The 21,664-nt window shown below is 45.4% G+C and overlaps 1 protein-coding gene across 9 annotated transcripts in view; it reads left to right on the top strand.

Moving 5' to 3' along the window:
- Window positions 1-21,664, top strand: part of SLC8A1 (solute carrier family 8 member A1) — a 518,651-nt gene that overhangs the window by 167,458 nt on the left and 329,529 nt on the right. For all 9 annotated transcript variants that reach the window (XM_040429629.1, XM_040429627.1, XM_040429625.1 and 6 more), the window contains exon 2: window positions 8,970-10,803. In XM_040429629.1, the coding sequence (XP_040285563.1) occupies window positions 9,011-10,803 (1,793 nt within the window). In that variant the 5' untranslated portion in view covers window positions 8,970-9,010. The remainder of the gene's footprint in view (window positions 1-8,969; window positions 10,804-21,664) is intronic.

The following is a 21,664-nucleotide window of genomic DNA, read 5'->3' as shown; positions in this document are numbered from 1 at the left end:
TCGTTAAAAGATATCGACAGTATCCCCCATAACAGTGAACTCCACAGTCTCCCACCCCTTAACACTGACCCCCCCCCCCCCCCACAGTGCCCCGCCACTTTAAAATGGGACCTGCACAGCAGCCCAACCCCTTAACTTTGACCTTAACAGCAGCCTGCCCTTTAACAGTGAGTTTCACAGCACCCCACTCCCTTGACATTGACCTCCTCAGGGGCCCGCCCCCTTAACAGTGACCTCCACAGTACCCTGCTGCCTTAACAGTGACCTCACAGTACCCTACTGACCTCCACAGCAGTTGCCCCTTTAATAGTGGCCCCTGCCCCCTTAACAGTGACCTCCACAGTGTCCGCCCCTTTAACAGTGACCTCCACAGTGGCTTGCCCCTTAACAGTAACATCCATAGTGAATGCCTCTTTAACAGTGACCTCCACAGTGCCCACCCCTTTAACAGTGACCTCCACAGCGCCCTGCCCCTTTAATGCTAGGGCTACACGACGACGTGTCGTGCAACATTTTGTCTCAACTATTTTTATAATGATAGGCTATGGTGTCGCATTGCGACATGTGACATGCTGCGACTGCGACACGACAGTTGCAGAAAATCCATTCAAGATGGATTTTTCTGTGACTGTCGCGTTGCAGTCGCAGCATGTCACATGTCTTAGTGCAACACCATAGACTATCATTATAAAAATTGTTGCGCTACATTGGTACAGCATCAATGTTGTGCGACACATGTAGCAGTGTAGTTGCGCCCTATGTGTCGTGTGACTTATTGTCGCGCGACACATGTCGTTGTGTAGCCCTAGCCTAAAGCTGACCTAAATGGCTGGATTGTTATGGAAACCTGGTGTAAAACTGTGTGTATGTGGAGACTAAGGGCATGCGAGCTTCTATTGGCTGATAAGGGTCATGTGACCAGGTTTCTATTGGCTAATGCATTTTTTGGGAATATCTCACGCAGGGATGTCCTTTTGAACAGCTCACTCTCAGACAGCAGCACTGTGTTGTCTGAGCTTGAGCTGTAGGGAGAAAGTCACCCTCCCTCCCACCCCTGCAGCTGTCAGAAGTTAATTTTTCCTTCATTTTTTCAATCCCTGTTGGCGGCGAAGTGGAAGGGGGTGTGGCCTACACAGATTAGGGGCGTGGCTTAGCGGACCTGGGGGCGGTGTTTTAAGTCCGTTTTTTGAGGGTGGCCTGAATGGCCACCCTACCTGCCCCCTGAACTGTGACCTCCACAGCACTCCGCTCCCTTAACAGTGTCACCCACAACTACCTGCTCCTTTAAAGCTGACCTACAGCAGTGAAGAAAAATGTCTCGGTTGTTATGGAAACCTGGAGTAAAACTGTGCGTATGTGGAGACTAAGGGCCTGCAAGCTTCTATTGGCTGATAAGGGACATGTGACCGTGTGTATGGCAGTTGGGATATGAAGAGAAAGACTTGGAGGCTTGTATTGGCTAATGCAGGTCATTTTTTGGGAATATCTCAGGAACAGTGCGTGCTAGAGAGCTGTGACCCCCCAAAAGATTTCTTTCCAGGTAGCAAGGGATGTGTATTCCAAGTTTCGTTGAAATTGATGGTTGCGTTTTTGAGTGATGGCGGAACATACATACATACATATATACACTGAACAAAAATATAAACGCAACATATTTGGTTTTGCGCCCATTTTGCATGAGCTGAACTCAAAGATCTGAAACATTTTCTACATACAGAAAAGACCCATTACTCTCAAATATTGTTCACAAATCTGTCTAAATCTGTGTTAGTGAGCACTTCTCCTTTGCCGAGATAATCCATCCCACCTCATAGGTGTGGCATATCAAGCATGAATATTGCACAGGTGTGCCTTAGACTGCCCACAATAAATACCACTCTGAAATGTGCACAGTTTTGCTTTACTGGGCAGGGGTCAGAAAACCAGTCAGTATCTGGTGTGGCCACCATTTGCCTCAAACAGTGCAGCACATCTCTGTTGCATAGAGTTGATCAGGTTGTTGATTGTGGCCTGTGGAATGTTGGTCCACTCCTCATTAATAACTGTGCGAAGTTGCAGAATATTGGCAGGAACTGGAACACACTGTCGTATCCAGAGCATCCCAAACATGCTCAATGAGTGACATGTCCGGTGAGTATGCTGGCCATGCAAGAACTGGGATGTTTTCAGCTTCCAGGAATTGTGTACAGATCCTTGCAATATGGGGCCGTGCCTTATCATGCTACAACATGAGGTGATGGTCGTGGATGAATGGCACAACAATGGGCCTCAGGATCTCATCACGGTATCTCTGTGCATTCAAAATGCCATCAATAAAATGCACCTGTGTTCGTTGTCCATAACATACGCCTGCCCATACCATAACCCCACTGCCACCATGGGCCACTCGATCCACAACGTTGACGTCAACAAACCGCTCACCCACACGACGCCACACACGCTGTCTGCCATCTGCCCTGAACAGTGAAAACCGGGACTCATCCGTGAACAGAACGCCTCTCCAACGTGCCAGACTCAATCGAACGTGAGCATTTGCCCAATCAAGACGGTTACGACGACGAATTTCTGTCAGGTCCAGACCCCGATGAGGACGAAGAACATGCACATGAGCTTCCCTGAGATGGTTTCTGACAGTTTGTGCAGAAATTCTTTGGTTATGCAAACTGATTGTTGCTGCAGCTGTCCGGGTGGCTTGTTTCAGATGATCATGGAGGTGAACATGCTGGATGTGGAGGTCCTGGGCTGGTGTGATTACACGTGGTCTGCAGTTGTGAGGCCGGATGGATGTACTGCCAAATTCTCTGAAACGCCTTTGGAGGCACCTTATGGTAGAGAAATGAACATTCATTGCACGGACAACTGCTCTGGTAGACATTCCTGCAGTCAGCATGCCAATTACACGCTCCCTCAAACACTGCGACATCTGTGGCATTGTGCTGTGTGATCAAACTGCTCATTTCAGAGTGGACTTTTATTGTGGCAGTCTAAGGCACACCTGTGCAATATTCATGCTGTCTTATCAGCACCTTGAGATGCCACACCTGTGAGGTGGGATGGATTATCTCGGTAAAGGAGAAGTCCTCACTAACACAGATTTAGACAGATTTGTGAACAATATTTGAGATTAATGGGTCTTTTGTGTATATAGAAAATGTTTCAGATCTTTGAGTTCAGCTCATGCAAAATGGGAGCAAAACCGAAAGTGTTGCGTTTATATTTTTGTTCAGTGTACATACATATATACGTCCTTCTTTATATATATAGATGAAAAGTTATCAATCACTGAGAAATCTCAATTTTTAATCTTATATTTACTGGCTAGCATGGTACAAATATATTTTTTACTTTATCCCTTGACAAGAAACCCTAGGATTCTCGTGACTGTTAGTCAAATGTAATTGATGGCAGCATATAACGTGGAAGCTTGGTCTGCAGGTACCAGGCAAGCATAAAAAAAATTTAAAATCTGCCTAACATGACATGTCTGCTTTCAAGACCTTTCCTGTTTCAGGACCTGCTTAATGGAAAATAAAATAAATTACTGTATATACTTTATAGGCAGCACACCTGACAGGCTTTGTGAAATGTGTGCATTGCTCGCCTTCAGGGACTTGGCCTGCTGCCTAGGCTATGGGTATGCATCAGCGAGCGCATTAAAGGTATCTCGAATTATATACGGTAAACATTTCTAAATTGTCGCAGAATGTGGTTAAAAGCTTTGCCCGTGCTTTAGCTGAAATAAATGTGTTTGCGGCGACTCTTTGTGGTGACTCGAAATCTCAAAATAGATTCTAATAGTAACAAGAGATCACTCGGAAAAAATTCCAGATATTGTAAAATCTTAGCAATCCTGACATCTGGCTGTAAGCAATGGGAGGAGCGGGAGGTGGCGCAGTAGTAATTACCGTGTATGTCATTCTATAGGTGAGGCAGGGAGTGAGACGTGCGCCCGGCCTCATTCATTACGTGATGGGTTTTCAGATTACAAAACTGCTGCCCTTTCAGCCCACCTTTATTACTGCTTCCACAAGCCTGTCTCCGTGTTTGAAGAATAGATCTGACAGCATTTTTGCAGGCTACCAGTGTGGAAATCATTAATTCCCCGTTGGCTCACTCATCTGTCCTGTGTCTTTTCCTTGTGCTATGAAGTCACCGCATGGCTGTGACCATAATATCAAGTAACATACAGGCCATTTTTTTTTTACAGTATACTATATTAAAGGGGTTATCCTGCAATTTTAAAGAGTAACTAAACTTTTATACAAGTTGCTTTTAAACTCTTCTAAATAGCCCCAAAATAGTTTTTGTTATATACTTTATTAATGAATTATGCTATTTTGCAACTTAAAAAGGTAACCAAAGTTCATGATTTCTTTCCCGTACAGCACTGGCTTGTCAGCACCGTACCGTGTATGGATTTCTGCAAAGATCACTGTCCGGCCTGCACTCCCCCCCAAGCTAATTCTGGCACAGCACATCGGTAACCTGTGCCCTGTACTGATGTGGTCTGCCAGGTTTTAGCTGATCGGCGCGGGCTTCTGCTTGAGCCCGTGCTCTTCTCAGCTCAAGGCTCTCTATACCACATTGGTATCTGCGACTTTCCACCGCTCACTCCAGGTCTAAAATTGTGGGTTGGGAAGGGAACAGGCCCGTCTCATTTACCATTTTCTATGCCTGTTTTAGGTGTAGAAAATGATCTAAATGTAAGACAGCTCAGAAGCTGTCTTACATTTAGAACTGGTGCTGGATGCGCCGAAGTTATGGAGAGGCCTGCACCACCATCAGCGATGGGCCTTTATTAAGACCAGCATCTAAAATAATAAAAAAAAAAACACTGATATGATACAAGATGCTGCACATCTTGTATCTTCACAGCATAGACGATTGCCTTCAGATGATACGAGATGTGCAGCACCTGAAACTACTGATACTGGAAGCCTGTGCTAGCATTTCTCCTGCGGTGTTGCTATCAGTGTGTGAAGAGTGGGAGAAAAGGGTTGCATTGACAATCCAAGTGGTCAGAAACTTGTAAATAACTCATGAAAGAATAAAGTTACGTTAAAACCAAGCACACCATTGTTTTTCTTGTGAAATTCCCAATAAGTTTGATGTGTCAAATGACCCTCTTTCTATTGAAAAAACAGAAGTTGGATTCAAAATGGCCGACTTCAAAATGGCCGCCATGGTCACCACCCATCTTGAAAAGTTTCCCCCCTCACATATACTAATGTGCCACAAACAGGAAGTTAATATCACCAACCATTCCCATTTTATTAAGGTGTATCCATATAAATGGCCCACCCTGTAGAACAAGTGTGATACATCCCTTTTAATCCTGAAAGTGGTACAAGCTCATTGTCTAACAGTAAAGTCTTCCCTAACCACAAAACTTAATTGTGTTTGATAGCTTGATAATTTTTATGATGGTGAGTACACAGAGGGAAATGCTAGAGAACGTTTCTATTCTCAGTTTGCTCTCGATTAGTGTAATATAATTTGTAACTCTTAATTTATTAAAAATTAGACTGTAACTTGGCAAGGTTTTTTCATAATTCATGAATTAGTTGAGTAAAATAATTGTGTATTATATTTCAGTATGGCATATTACTGTGCTGTTTATAACTTTAATTTAGGTCTCATGCACAAAGCAATGCTCGCCTCTCCATGCCTTCTCCTGACCCAGTCACCAAGTATCGAGGGGCCATTTGTATACAGAAAGCGTGTCTCTGAGGGGTAGAAAGAGACAGCTGGAGCGTTCACCCCTTGAGTACAGTAGATACTAGGGATGTCCCGATACCGATACCAGTATCGGTATCGGGACCGATACCGGACATTTGCACGAGTACATGTACTCGTGCAAATGTCCCCGATACCACTGCCGATACCTGTGCGCCGCTTCTATGTGTCCGTCCGCGGCCCCTGCATCTCGCACAGCAAATACAGCTTCAGAGGCAGCAGCAGGCAGTGTAATAGGAGCCTACAGTGAAAGCTAGCCCCGCCCCTCCCCGCCCTCCAACCAATCAGGCAACCAGCACTGACTCACAGCACAGGGAGCGTAGTGCAGGGACTCAGAGAATCGTCTGACAGTTTATTAGTTATGAGTCAGACTGTGTCACCGAGTCCCTGCCGGGCTTCCTGCTCTGCGGCTCCTTGACCCTGTAAGTCCGTCCGGGGGGAAGGGGGGGCATTATTAGCATAGCATGTAGTGGAGCTGTGTGTGTACAGGGTGCATGTAGCGGAGCAGGAAGCCTGGCAGGGACTCGGTGACACAGTCTCTGACTCATTCGATTCTTTTAACTAATAAACTCTCAGACAATTCTCTGAGTCCCTGCAATAACTATACATTGTAATTACATCACAGTCTGCTCCACTGCATTCACTGCAGCAGAGCTGTGTTTTCCAGGAGCGAGTCCCTCCTGACCTTCGGTTCACTTGAGAGCCGACTCCTTGTGGCTGCCCCCATACAGTATAACGTCTCCTTGTGGCCCCCCATACAGTATATCGTCTCCTTGTGGCTGCCCCCATACAGTATAACGTCTCCTTGTGGCTGCCCCATACAGTATAACGTCTCCTTGTGGCTGCCCCCATACAGTATAACGTCTCCTTGTGGCTGCCCCCATACAGTATAACGTCTCCTTGTGGCTGCCTCATACAGTGTAACGTCTCCTTGTGGCTGCCCCCATACAGTATAACGTCTCCTTGTGGCTGCCCCCATACAGTGTAACGTCTCCTTGTGGCTGCCCCCATACAGTATAACGTCTCCTTGTGGCTGCCCCCATACAGTATAACGTCTCCTTGTGGCCGCCCCCATACAGTATAACGTCTCCTTGTAGCTGCCCCCATACAGTGTAACGTCTCCTTGTGGCTGCCCCCATACAGTATAACGTCTCCTTGTGGCTGCCCCCATACAGTATAACGTCTCCTTGTGGCTGCCCCCATACAGTATAACGTCTCCTTGTGGCTGCCCCCATACAGTATAACGTCTCCTTGTGGCTGCCCCCATACAGTGTAACGTCTCCTTGTGGCTGCCCCCATACAGTATAACGTCTCCTTGTGGCTGCCCCCATACAGTATAACGTCTCCTTGTGGCTGTCCTCATACAGTATAACGTCTCCTTGTGGCTGCCCCCATACAGTATAACGTCTCCTTGTGGCCCCCCATACAGTATAACGTCTCCTTGTGGCTGCCCCCATACAGTATAACGTCTCCTTGTGGCTGCCCCATACAGTATAACGTCTCCTTGTGGCTGCCCCCATACAGTATAACGTCTCCTTGTGGCTGCCTCATACAGTGTAACGTCTCCTTGTGGCTGCCCCCATACAGTATAACGTCTCCTTGTGGCTGCCCCCATACAGTATAACGTCTCCTTGTGGCTGCCCCCATACAGTGTAACGTCTCCTTGTGGCTGCCCCCATACAGTATAACGTCTCCTTGTGGCTGCCCTCATACAGTATAACGTCTCCTTGTGGCTGCCCCCATACAGTATAACATCTCCTTGTGGCTGCCCCCATACAGTATAATGTCTCCTTGTAGCTTCCCCCCATACAGTATAACGTCTCCTTGTGGCTGCCCCCATACAGTATATCGTCTCCTTGTGGCTGCCCCCATACAGTATAACGTCTCCTTGTGGCTGCCCCCATACAGTATAACGTCTCCTTGTGGCTGCCCCCATACAGTGTAACGTCTCCTTGTGGCCCCCATACAGTATAACGTCTCCTTGTGGCTGCCTCCATACAGTATAACGTCTCCTTGTGGCTGCCCCATACAGTATAACGTCTCCTTGTGGCTGCCCCCATACAGTATAACGTCTCCTTGTGGCTGCCCCCATACAGTATAACGTCTCCTTGTGGCTGCCCCATACAGTATAACAGCTCCTTGTGGCTGCCCCCATACAGTATAACGTCTCCTTGTGGCTGCCCCCATACAGTATAACGTCTCCTTGTGGCTGCCCCCATACAGTATAACGTCTCCTTGTGGCTGCCCCCATACAGTATAACGTCTCCTTGTGGCTGCCCCCATACAGTATAACGTCTCCTTGTGGCTGCCCCATACAGTATAACAGCTCCTTGTGGCTGCCCCCATACAGTATAACGTCTCCTTGTGGCTGCCTCCATACAGTATAACGTCTCCTTGTGGCTGCCCCATACAGTATAACAGCTCCTTGTGGCTGCCCCGATACAGTGTAACGTCTCCTTGTGGCTGCCCCCATACAGTATAATGTCTCCTTGTGGCTGCCCCCATACAGTGTAACGTCTCCTTGTAGCTGCCCCCATACAGTATACCGTCTCCTTGTAGCTGCCCCCATACAGTATACCGTCTCCTTGTGGCTGCCCCCATACAGTATAACGTCTCCTTGGAATGTTATAGTTCTGTTTTTGGGCCTTTTGGTTGGTCAGTGGTCAGAAAATACATGTGTGTGTATTTTATTGTTAAAATAAGTATTGGTAATTGGTATCGGTGAGTACTTAAATAAAAGTATCGGTACTCGTACTCAGTCTTAAAAAAATGGTATCGGGACATCCCTAGTAGATACATAATAATGAGTCTACATTATTCTTTAATAACTTTTATTATAACATGTCATTGTGCTTTTTGGGCTAATAGGAGCATGTGGACCTGTTGCCATACTTGGAGGTTGCTATTCGAAAGATCCCATTTTCTTTTCTGTGAGTCAGAACTGAGGCTTATTTTGCAACCGTGGCTACTTCTTTGGTGAACCTGACCAGTGCACACATTACAATTTTTCCTCCCAAAATAACATCTGATCACCAGGAGGTAGAGAAGCTAGCATCTATTTAAGAAGGGGTTGTCATCATGAAATGACCCCTTTAAGATGAAAGCTTATTAGCAATTTTATGCTCATTTTATTATATGCTAGGTTGTATAAAAGCTAATTATTTGTGGTTTTGAGTCCTTTAATATGTCAGTAATGAAGAAACTTAACACACTATTTCTTCTTGTCATTTCAGATTGCTAGGCGTTTGGAAGTTTGCCACATTTAGCCATTATCATGTTGGGAACAAGGAAAATATCGATCTTCTCTCCTGGATTTTATCTACTTGTTTTTGTGCCTCTGTTGTGCCATGTGGGAACTATATATGGTCAAACCACCCCTTCTCCTGAAAATTACACTAAAGATCCTTGCACTGGTACCTATTATTGTAAAGAAGGGGTCATTTTACCTATCTGGGAGCCACAGAACCCATCCTATGGTGATAAAATTGCAAGAGCTACGGTCTATTTTGTGGCTATGGTCTACATGTTCCTAGGTGTATCGATCATAGCTGATCGTTTCATGTCCTCCATTGAAGTAATCACATCTCAAGAGAAAGAGATAACTATCAAGAAACCAAATGGTGAAACTACAAAGACAACAGTGAGGATATGGAATGAGACTGTGTCCAACTTGACCCTTATGGCTCTTGGTTCGTCTGCTCCTGAAATTCTTCTTTCTGTGATTGAAGTATGCGGCCACAACTTTCAGGCTGGAGACCTTGGTCCCAGCACAATTGTGGGCAGTGCTGCTTTCAATATGTTCATCATTATTGCTCTTTGCGTCTATGTGGTACCTGATGGAGAAGTCAGGAGGATTAAGCATCTTCGAGTCTTCTTTGTCACCGCAGCCTGGAGCATATTTGCCTACACTTGGCTGTATATGATCTTGTCTGTTATTTCACCTGGTATTGTAGAAGTCTGGGAAGGTTTACTCACTTTTTTCTTCTTTCCTATCTGTGTTTTGTTTGCCTGGGTCGCAGACAGAAGGTTGCTGTTTTACAAATATGTCTATAAGAGATACCGGGCTGGAAAGCAGAGGGGAATGATCATTGAAACAGAAGGAGATAGACCATCCTCCAAAGGTGATATTGAGATGGATGGTAAGGCTCTGAACTCTCACACAGAAAACTTTATTGATGGCTCTTTAAATCTTCAAATTGATGAAAAGGACCAAGATGATGAGGAAGCAAGAAGAGAAATGGCTCGGATTTTGAAGGAACTGAAACAAAAACACCCTGAGAAAGAAATGGAGCAGTTGATTGAGCTGGCTAACTATCAAGTTTTAAGCCAGCAGCAAAAAAGCAGAGCATTTTACCGCATCCAAGCTACACGTTTGATGACTGGTGCTGGCAATATTTTAAAAAGGCATGCAGCAGATCAAGCAAGGAAAGCTGTCAGTATGCATGAGGTTAATAATGACATTGTAGAAAATGATCCAGTCAGCAAGATTTACTTTGAGCAAGCAACTTACCAGTGCCTAGAGAACTGTGGAACAGTGGCACTAACAATTGTTCGCCGGGGCGGTGATTTAACCAACACAGTGTTCGTGGACTTCAGAACAGAAGATGGCACAGCAAATGCTGGATCTGATTATGAATTTACAGAAGGAATGGTTGTGTTCAAGCCCGGTGAGACACAAAAAGAGATTAAGGTTGGCATTATTGATGACGACATCTTTGAAGAAGATGAAAACTTTCTGGTCCATCTTAGCAACATACGAGTTAACTCTGAAACCACAGACGTAAATTTCGAGTCCAATCACGTAACATCACTTGCATGTCTTGGATCACCCTCAACAACAACAGTTACCATCTTTGATGATGATCATGCTGGTATCTTTACCTTTGAGGAGCCAAATACCCATGTAAGTGAGAGTGTTGGCATCATGGAAGTGAAAGTTCTGAGAACCTCTGGAGCTCGAGGAACTGTAATTGTTCCCTACAAAACTGTTGAGGGCACAGCAAGAGGTGGTGGCGAAGACTTTGAAGATACATGTGGACGACTGGAGTTCCAAAATGATGAGATTGTGTAAGTACCCTATAGTACCCTATATAACTAAAAAATTTCAATGCTAATGTTATTTTAATGTACATGTTGTCGGATAAAGTGAATGCACCTTTAAAAAATATATATATTTTCAAAAAACAGATTTGTCAGAAGGAACCAATAGGATGTAGGCGGCCATACATGAGAGGGCTATCTCTCCTAATACACGCTAAATATCCTCCTACACATAAGAGAAAGGTCAGCAGAACCTGCCAATTTCAGGGAGATGGCCAACTTTCTTATGTGTATGGCGGCCTCCCAACACTCTGCAACAAATGATGTTGAGGGAAAGAATGGTCTTGTTGAATTTCAACATCCAATAATTTTGTTCTCAAGGGAGATAAGACGCCAGAGGTGGGGAGTAGGGAGGAATAGCTGTTATCCGAATGAACATTAGAGTATGTTCCTATTTATTTCAGTCATAGGCAGCAGCTTAAAGGGTTTCTATCACTTCGTTTCACCTATTTAGCTTTCAGACACTAGCGATCTGCTAGTGTCTGCTCTATCTAACCATCCTAATATAAGAGCTTATTGTCCTGCCGTTTAGCTAAAAAAATAACTTATATAGATATGCAAATGAGCCTCTAGGTGCTATGGGGGCGTGATTAGCACCTAGAGGCTCCGTCTACCTTAACAAACTGCCGCCGCCCAGCGCGTCCCTCCAGCCCGCCCATCTCCAGCTGAAGCGATCCTCTCCGTGCGCGTCTCTGTTCTGCGCATGCGCAGTGAATGTCTGATCGCTTCCCTGCTCAGACATCTCCACTGCGCCTGTTCCTCGGAGCGCTATGACGTCATCGGCGCAGGTGCAGTGGAGATGTCTGAGCAGGGAAGCGATCAGACATTCACTGCGCATGCGCCGAATACGAGGAGCATCGCATTCCGGAGGAGATGGGCGGGCTGGAGGGACGCGCTGGGCGGCGGCAGTTTGTTAAGGTAGACGGAGCCTCTAGGTGCTAATCACGCCCCCATAGCACCTAGAGGCTCATTTGCATATCTATATAAGTTATTTTTTTAGCTAAACGGCAGGACAATAAGCTCTTATATTAGGATGGTTAGATAGAGCAGACACTAGCGGATCGCTAGTGTCTGAAAGCTAAATAGGTGAAACGAAGTGATAGAAACCCTTTAAGTCTCAAGGTAACAAAGGATGTTTAAATTCAACAAACCCTTCCTTCTTCCTTCAACAGAGTCCAGGGTATTTGGACTTTCCACATATATGTACATTAGACTTTTGGTGATGAAATAGTCATGTTTGGACAGCATTTTCCAAACGTACAATCTCAACTTAAAGAGGTTTTCCAGGCTCCTGGGTTTTCCTATATGGGGTCATCAATATCTGCTCAGTGGGGGCCCGACACCCCACCAATCAGCTGTTCCCTGCATCCTCCACCATCAGAACTAGCATTTTTAATGGAACAGGAAGCACAGCTCTGTTCAAAATTTAGTGGCCATGCAGGGTTACTGTAGCTACTGTAACCTCCATTTACTTAAAGGGAACCTGTCACCGGGATTTGATGTATAGAGCTGAGGACATGGGTTGCTAGATGGCCGCTAGCACATCCGCAATACCCAGTCCCCATAGCTCTGTGTGCTTTTATTGTGTAAAAAAAAAACGATTTGGTCCATATGCAAATGACCCTGAGATGTGTCCTATATGTGAGATGAGTCCAGCGTGAAGTAGCCCAGCACCGCCCCACATCCTCAGAATCTCCTCCTTGCTCCTCGACGTCAGAAAGCCAAAGCGCCGCAATCTCGCAATGCGCGAGCTAGCGCATGCGCAGTTCCTTCCCTGAGGCGGATGCCAGCACAGGGAATGAACACTATGACGACACTGCACATGCGATAGCTCGCGCATTGCGAGATTACGGCGCTTTGGCTTTCTGACGTCAGGGAGTAAGGAGGAGATTCTGAGGATGCGGGGCGGTGCCGGGCTCCTTCATGCTGGACTCATCTCACGTAGTGGCGATCTAGCAACCCATGTCCTCAGCCCTATACACAAAATCCCGGTGACAGGTTCCCTTTAATTGGGAGATAAGCTGCAGTAACCTAGCATGGCCACTACACTTTGAATAGAGTTGTCCTTCTTGCTCCATTCAAAAGCTAGTTCCAGTGCCGGAGGCTGCGGGGAACAGCTGATTGGTAGGGATGCAGGGTATTGGATCCTGAGGATAGGTCACCAAAATAGGAGCCTGGTAAACCCCTTTAATGCTGATTGGGTTTATGATGGGTTTAATTAACCATAAACATCTTGGATATCAAGAAAATCTAGTTCTGAAATTTATACTGGCCCATTTGAGATTGTGGGGATTTTAAGTTGTGTGCAGCTTTTGGGACTCCTTTGGAAACTGTATACATTTAAAGAGTGATTCCCATCTCGGCCTTTCATGTGCCAATGCCGGCTGGGGGTAGGAGTTGTCGTGGTCTCCACTTTTTCCGTAACTCCCATTGCAGTAAAGGGGAGCGGCGCAGACAGCATGGCACAGAGAAAAACAGTGTCCTAAAAAGGTATATTGAATTAAAAAGGTTGTACAGGGTTAGAAAAGCTTATTCCCAGGAACAGTGCCACACCTGCCTACAGGTTTTATGCAGTATTGCAGCTTGGAGCCATTTGCTTCCGTGGAGCTCATTCTCAATCCCAGATTCATCCCATGGAGCTGTTTCTGTAGAAGGACAGCAATGCTCTTTTAATTCTCTGCTTGATGAAAATGTGACTATGGAAAGCTCACAGTATTATGTCACTCACCGGAATAAGCATTCTGCCCGTAGTGCGCGCTTGGGAATCTTTCCTCTATTTGTCAGCTCTGCTTTGTAACACATGGTAATATAAAGCTCTGCAAATATTGACCAGGCAGGCATGGAAGATAAGAGTGAGATCCACAGTCCTGGTAACGCTTGCACACCTCATGCGTCCAGTTTGTTACATATTATTCAGTCTGTATGTGGAGTAAGAAGTTTTTATATTAAAATATGTAAAGGAGAAAGGAGCGGCAGTTTATACACATTTGCATTGCTTTTACTCTGTATACTTGTAGTTGATAAGGATACTTAGTAGTGAGTGAGAACCTGGCCGTACAGTGATGTACTAAGCAGGAGCGCTCTCCAGTCTACCTTCCTAGTGGGCGCTACTCGGAGCGATTGAAATATCATTATTTATTAAAAGCCGTTCTTTACGTAATGGAAAAGAGCATATTACATCCACAATGTAGACGGCACAGTTAACACTTGGCTCGATGTGTTTGGTCGATCCATGGTAGAAGTATTCCATGCAAAACGGCTTAAGGTTTTCTTAAGAGAATCTGTTATGAAGAGCGCTTTTGGGGGTCATTTACAGCAGATATGCGCCACTTTTGTGGCGTTTATCTGGTGTAGATTCTGTTGCATGCAATGTTGTGGCAGAATTTGCAACTTCGTCCCCGCTCACTCCAGGTCTAAAAAAGGGGGCATAGCGTGGGTGGAGAAGGGGACGGGCCGGAAGCCCTGTCTCATTCATCATTTTCTATGCCTGTCTCAGGTGTAGAAAATGGTCTAAATGTAAGACAGAAAGGCGATCCATTATTAGGACTGGCATCCAAAACACTTGTCTTGATAAATGTGCCACTTAGTCCTTGAAGTTGTCCTAATTAGAGATGAGCGAACTAGTGTTTTACATGTTCGGGTTTTATTACAATTCCGATATGGATTCCGATACCACGAGCCATAACGGAATTCTATGACTCCTGCATAACGATTTCTATTATAACAGAATGCCTCTTAAAGGCATTCCGTTCTGCATTCCGTCAAAGAATTCTGTTATGGCCTGTGGTAACGGAATCCATATCAGAATTGTAGGAAAACTTGAATTTGTAAAACTCAAGTTCGCTCATCCCTTGTCCTAATATCTCCAAATGTATTAATTCCAGAAGGACCGGTAAGGTGGATTTACATGGCCCGGGCAGATTATCGGGAACTAACCTTCCTGCCAATGCTTGTTCACGACAATCTGCCCATGTAGATGTGCCGTCAATGAGTCATCGGGTGATCCTGTTCGTGCAGGCTCATAAATCATCGTTCCTGGGCAGCAGATCGTGTGGTCCAAACAGCTATCTTCTGCCTGAAAGAGTGCAGCTGTATGGGGACGAGCGATCGCGATAGTTATCCCTCGTCCTCATACTGTAGAGGTGATCACCACATGTAAATGCAGCAGTCTCCTTCACTGAACGAGCAGCCGACTGTCGGAAAGGAACACTTCCTTACCACCAATCGGCTGTACATCAGAGCGTCTAAACCCACCTTAAAGGGAACCTGTCACCTCCTAAAACCATCCCAAGCCGCAGTGGGTTTCTTCTGATGATGCCTTTCATCCTGAAGGCAGATGCAGCAAAAGTACTGAAAACGTTGTTTTATCCCCTGCCCGGCGCGCTTCTCCAGTCACGGGGGCAGCGGCCTCCTTGCTTCAAGTCACGGTAACCGCGTCCCCTTCCCTGCCCCTTCACTTTACTGGCTCATTTGCATACCAAATAAACTGGATTTTCAGAGGAAAGAAGACATCTATTTCTGAAACAAAGGCACATCTGGAAATAAGGTACTAAGTGCTATCAGGCCATGGCTTTACTTCAACAGCAATTATCCTGATTTCCTGACAGATTTCCTTTAAAGTTGACCTATAGCAGTGAAGGAAAATGGATGGGTCACCAGTATCTGATTAGAGGGATCTGACTCCCAGCACCAGCACCAATCAGCTGTTTTTCTGCAGCCAGAGCTGCACAGTTCTATCCACTAAGTGGGGGAGATTTATCAAAACTGGTGTGAAGTAGAACTGGCTTAGTTGCCCATAGCAACCAATCAAGTCCCACCTTTCATTTTTCAGAGCTCCTTTTGAAAATGAAAGGTGGAATCTGATTGGTTGCTATGGGCAGCTAAGCCAGGTTTCCTTTCCACCACCTTACACCACTGTGTAGTGGACGGGGGTGGTTGCTGCAGAACAATACATGTCACTGGCAGCACCGCTTTACTGCGCAGTAGATGGAAGTGTGTATATCCAGTGCCAATGTCTGATGCTGGAGATACAAAAAAATAGCTGAGGAGTCGAATCCCCACTGATTAGGTATTGATGACCAATCCTGAAGATAAGCCATCAATATAAAAGACTTGGAAACTGTAATTAACTACTTATGTGGGGTCATTTATCAACTGGCTTAGTTGCCCATAGCAACCAGATTCCACCTTTCATTTTCCAAAGGAGCAGTCCAAAATGAAAGGAGGAATATGGTTGCTATGGGTAACTAAGCCAGTTATACTTAACACCAGTTTGATAAAGGACCCTAATGGTTTCCACGATCTCTGCTTGCAGTCATTCAGTGGAAATCTGCACAGTTTTCTTCCAGGGGATTAAAATCAGTGCTGGTCGATTTATGGACATACAGGAGGTTACAAGCCGAGCGCCTGTGGGTCACATGAACAGATTTTGGAGATGACACGTTTTCTATTGAGCATGTCCAGGCCACACGATGCATATGAGTCACTTTCCATCAGAAGATTTTTTTAATTCACAGGTAATAAAATCCTGTTATAAAAGCCAGAGTAGGTTCGTCGTTTTCCATTACCACCTGCTGTGGTTTCTGGATTTTCTTGGAGATTTGCTGAATTCCTTCTATTTATTACAAGCAGCAGAACAATGAGGAAACTGAGGCATGGAGTTCACCTAGAGTTCTGATAGCGGTGGTATTATACTGGGGTCTGTCACCTGGGTTCATTCAGTGAGTAGTTAAACGGGTTGTCAGGTCAATTTATATGTCATACTGAAGTGCTGCTTCCGTCCTCTTACCCCCCTCTGCTCCCGTTCTGAAGGTCCTGCTAGTCTTTGCTTCCTGGTCCAAATGAGCACACAGTCACTGGTTGTAACTAGAGAGGAGCGATTCGACTTCGGAACCGAACCCGAGCTTGGGAAATGTTTTTTTTACAGTATAAATAAATTTCTGAAGTTATGTGAAGTCTCGCGAGACTTCGTGAAGTAATAACTTCGGCTCATTGGAGCCAATACATTCTAATACTGTACAGAGCTCCTGCTCCATACAGTATTATAACAAAATTTTATGCGAATCGACTTCGGATGTTTCATCCGAAGTCGATTCGCTCAACTCTAGTTGCAACGTTGAGCGGCTAAAGGGACGTTCACACGACGGATTTTACAGCAGAAATTTTGGCGCAGACAACTGTGACGAAATTTTGCAGAAAACCTGCCGGCAGCTGCGTCCTTTCTGCTTCCCATTCATTTCAATGGAGTCAGTGCTGAGGATTGCGGAGCGACGGCTTAAAGTAGAACTCCCGGCAAAATGTTTATTCTCTGACCTGCTCGAAAGTGATGTCATGTGACCAACTCTCGGATCTCCAACTGACACAGGACAGGAAGTCAGTTACGTCTCTATTCATTCCTATGAGACTGAGAGTGAGGCCCCCATAGGAATACATAAACCGACTGCCTGTCCACACATAAGATGCTGTGTTATCTGGAAGGTCTGATTGCTGGTCACATGACACAGCTGAGGATCAGAAGGGAGGTTATAACTCACAAATACAGACACTGGCAAGAAGATTATATTCACTACAGATTACATCATGCACCTTTCTAACAGGTCAGAGAATAACACATTTTTGGCGGGAGTTCTTCTTTAACTGCAACTGCACTGAAAATGGACATGTTCCTTCTCAGCGCAGCTGTGGCTATAAGCCTTCGTCCTGCTATCCTCAGCGCTGCTTAATGGGAGGCAGAAAGGGTGCGGCCGCAAGCAGATTCTTGTCAAAATCTGTTATGTGAATGTCCCCTAAGTAGTGCGCAATTCCTGTCTGTAGAGAGGGGGCCAGGTGCAGAGACCAATGGAGACCGGATGTGGCGGAAGTAAGTAGGACTTCTAAAAATTGGTCTACCCCAGTACTGTCATTACAGTATATTATTGAAACGAATTCTCGTGTAAATAAAGTCCAATGAATAAAGAAATGTTATGCGGCATTAAGTACATCTTGTGGTTGAATTCCTTATTCACATTTAAAGACTGAAATCCCATCTTGATATTGTCCTAGGAGCCGACAACCCCAGTGTTTGGAAGATGTGCCTCATTAAAAAAAAAAAAACACACTCACCTGTCTGCAATCCCGCCATTCCAGACCAGAAGTGGCTTGGTCCGTTGACCACTATGGTCAATCACTGGCCTCAGCGGTCAAATGTGCCTTAACAACACTGGCCTCAGCGGTCACATGTGCCTTAACGACACTGGCCTCAGCGGTCACATGTGCCTTAACGGCACTGGCCTCAGCAGTCACATGTGCATTAACGGCACTGGCCTCAGCAGTCACATGTGCATTAACGGCACTGGCCTCAGCAGTCACATGTGCCTTAACGACACTGGCCTCAGCAGTCACATGTGCCTTAACGGCACTGGCCTCAGCAGTCACATGTGCCTTAACGACACTGGCCTCAGCAGTCACATGTGCTTGAACGGCATCTCACTAGCAGTAATGTGCTGTTCATGCACATGTGACCGCTGAAGCGAGTGATCGGCTGGGACCGGAATGGGCAGTAACTCTGGGAGACTGCAGATTTTTTATTATTCTTTTACCTTTAAGGGGCATTTCTGAGCAATGAGGTTGTCAGCTCCTAGGCCGGACAACAGCAAAGTATGTATACTACCCAGTGCAGAGATTGATGAGGATTCTGGGTGCCTGAACTCCATCCTCCCAGAACAATGTCTAGCCACTCAGGATAACAATGTGTAAGATATATAAAAGTTTTGGATGAGATTATATGGTTTCTTTGTTTTCTACACCGCTTCCTCCAAGCTTTACTTTTTGCACTTCTTTACTCTCTCATGTGCGGTTTGTTTTTGGCCATGAAGTGACATCATCAGACAGATGTTTAGTGTTGTTGTCCTAGGTTACCACACAGTCATCCCTTTAGGCACCATTGTATCCATTGCAGAGATCACAGATGACCTGTATCGTATCCCAGGAAATTGCAAGTAAACAGCTCTAACATATGATATTCATTTGTGGCTAAAAATCATGGAAGGAAGCCAGAAAGAAAGCACAATGTATTTGGTGAAAGTTGTAGAGCTACATGTACAAGTCAATACGTCCAGCTGTATCTGGTTACAGCAAACACTTAAAGGGGTTTTCCAGATTGCATCAACAACCTTTAAAATAATCATTTTTTTGGTGTTTCTTGTTCCTTTATTGCTCTCGTCTTCCATTCTGGTCACATGACCATGTCCATGCTTCTATTTCTAATTTCCTGTGATGTAATGTCCATGGGTGTGTCAAAGCTGCAACAGGGGCAGTGATAAGGGAGTGTCTATATAAATAGCTGGGTGGGAGGAGCTAAAAGCTAGCTGAGTGTTGTTAGGGCCGGGGCTGGCGGTGTGGCAGAGAAGGGAGCAGTGCATCATGGGTTTGGTTGGATGCAGCAACAGAAACTGATGCACAGTGATGGCCAGTTCGCAGTGTTCGCCAACGAACACATGCGGGCTGCTATCTTAACTCACAAGTCCGGCGATGCACAGGTAAGCCCTTACCTGTGTCGGGAGCTGGTCTGAAACAAATGCGGTCACCAGGAGCAGGCAGTTCCCGGCGGCTGCTCTCGGAACTGCCTGCTCCCGGTGACCGCATTTGTTTCAGACCGGCTCGCGGCGCAGGCACAGGTAAGGGCTTACCTGTGCATCGCCGGACTTGTGAGTTAAGATTGGCAGCCCGCATGTGTTCGTTGGCGAACACTGCGAACTGGCCATCACTGCTGATGCATACATGATGGACACAAACCAGAGTGGAGAAAACGGGTCAGGAGAGTCCAAATAAAAAAAGTCTAGGGAAGATGTACACGAGGTGGGAAACTACATGAGCATTTGTGTTATTCTGGAAAACCCCTTTAAGGCTTTAGGATGAATGGAGGCAGCTAAAAGCGGCCATTTTTGGTATCTTTGGACCGTAGTATTCTGTCACCTACCTGTTCTATGTATTATTGGGTGCTGATAGTATTATTGGATTTACCAATTTTATGAAAGAGATGGATAGCCATCTTAGTCATCGGTTCCTTCGAGCCGTCTTGTGAACTCTGTGGTAGAGCAGAAAAGACAAGACACAGATGCTTCATGACTCAGTAATCACCAGGACACAAAATCTGAAAATGACAGCAAGTTGGTTAGTGTAACCTACTGTATAAAATGCTTTGTCAATGGAATTTTCTTTCCTGTCTGACTTGATCATCAGATACAAGGTCATTTGCTAGTACACGTCTTTCATCATGTTCCTTGTCCTGCTTTATATTACACTCTAGTTAAGGGATCAGCAACGCTCGGGACTCCAGCTGATGTGAAACTACAAATCCCAGCATGCAAACGTGCTTGGCTGTTCTGCTAACTCCCATAGAAGTGAATTAAGCATTCTGGGAGTTGTAGTAACTAACGGGCGTGCCGGAGGTTGCTGATCCCTGCTCTAGCCCCTGTTTCAGTGGGGTACCTTTTTTCTATAAAATTCATAAACTAAAGAAGAAGAAGAAGAAGAGATACTAACCTTGTGCATTTAGACAGTAGAGGCTAACTAGTGACCTACCTTCACAAAGAGGTGCCTGTGAGTGGTACATGAGCTCCAATTAATATTGTATATACCCCTCCTAGTCAGTACGCCCCTGAAAGTGCCACTTGGTCCTCTCTGTTTCTGGAAGGGTTCTCTGGTCTTTTTTTGTAGAGTGCTCTAATAATAATAATCTTTATTATCTATCTTGGCCAAAGGCTAACGAAGGGGCATCAGGACATGTGACAGTGGTGGCCACATGACTATGTACCCTACATATACTATTACTAAGTATCCATGTAAAGCCGTACATACTGTGATATGTTGCCTCATGCGCAGTGTCTTTACAGCAGGTTTGTAAAATGTAGGACTGTCCATGATGTTGTGTAGTGTAGTATGATATTTAATGAGGACCAGTTGGTTATCCTGACATGTCTGTTTTAGTAAGTACTTGTATTGGATTGTGCTGTTCCTCTGTTATTCTTCCTAGAAATATATGCGTAAAATGGGGGTCAGTGCAGCTCGTCTCTATAATTCTGACACTGTGCATACAGGGCCAGTGTGTAGGGACGTACTGTGCTGACAAGGCTAACACCCTGCTGTTTATACATTACGGGGATGAATAATAGAGGAACGGCTCCAGTATGTGTCAGAAGAGCTAGCTCTTTGGATGTGTCAAACCCTGCTTAAATGGGTTGTCCACAATGACCACTTATCGTTTATCCACAGGGTAGGCGATAAGTGTCCAATCCGTGGGATCTATTTGTATGGAAATGTAGTCGAGCGTGTGCACTTTTTCTCCATTAAAAGCCTATAGAACTGCCAAAAATAGCAAGTACAATGAATTTGAATGGAGTGGCAATGCACTTGCTTGATTGGAAGCCCTCGATCTTATTATTGCGGGGGTCCCAGTGCTCGGACTCACTTATCACCTATTCTGTGGATACATAATAAGTTGTAATTATTGGACAGCCCCTTTAAGAACAACCATATGAATGTTTCAAAGGCATCTCATCAGATTTGTACCTGTGAAACTGGCTGACCTGTTACACGTGCGCTTGGCAGCTGAAGGCATCCGTGTTGCTCCTCTGTTCATGCGTAGAAAAATGATGATTTAATGTATGCAAATCTAGGAGCAATGGGGGCGTTGCCGTTATACCTAGTGGCTCAGCTATCTCTGCAACTGCCACGCCCCCTGTGATTGACAGTTGCAGAGAGAGCACAGCCTCTAGATGTAATGGTAACGCCCCTGTTGCTCCTAGAGGCTCATTTGAACATATTAAAACACCTTTTTTTTCTCAGCAAA

Source organism: Bufo bufo, chromosome 4 (genome assembly GCF_905171765.1).
Source record: "Bufo bufo chromosome 4, aBufBuf1.1, whole genome shotgun sequence".
NCBI classification, from domain to species: Eukaryota; Metazoa; Chordata; class Amphibia; order Anura; family Bufonidae; genus Bufo; species Bufo bufo.
This window is presented reverse-complemented; position numbering and strand designations above follow the sequence as displayed.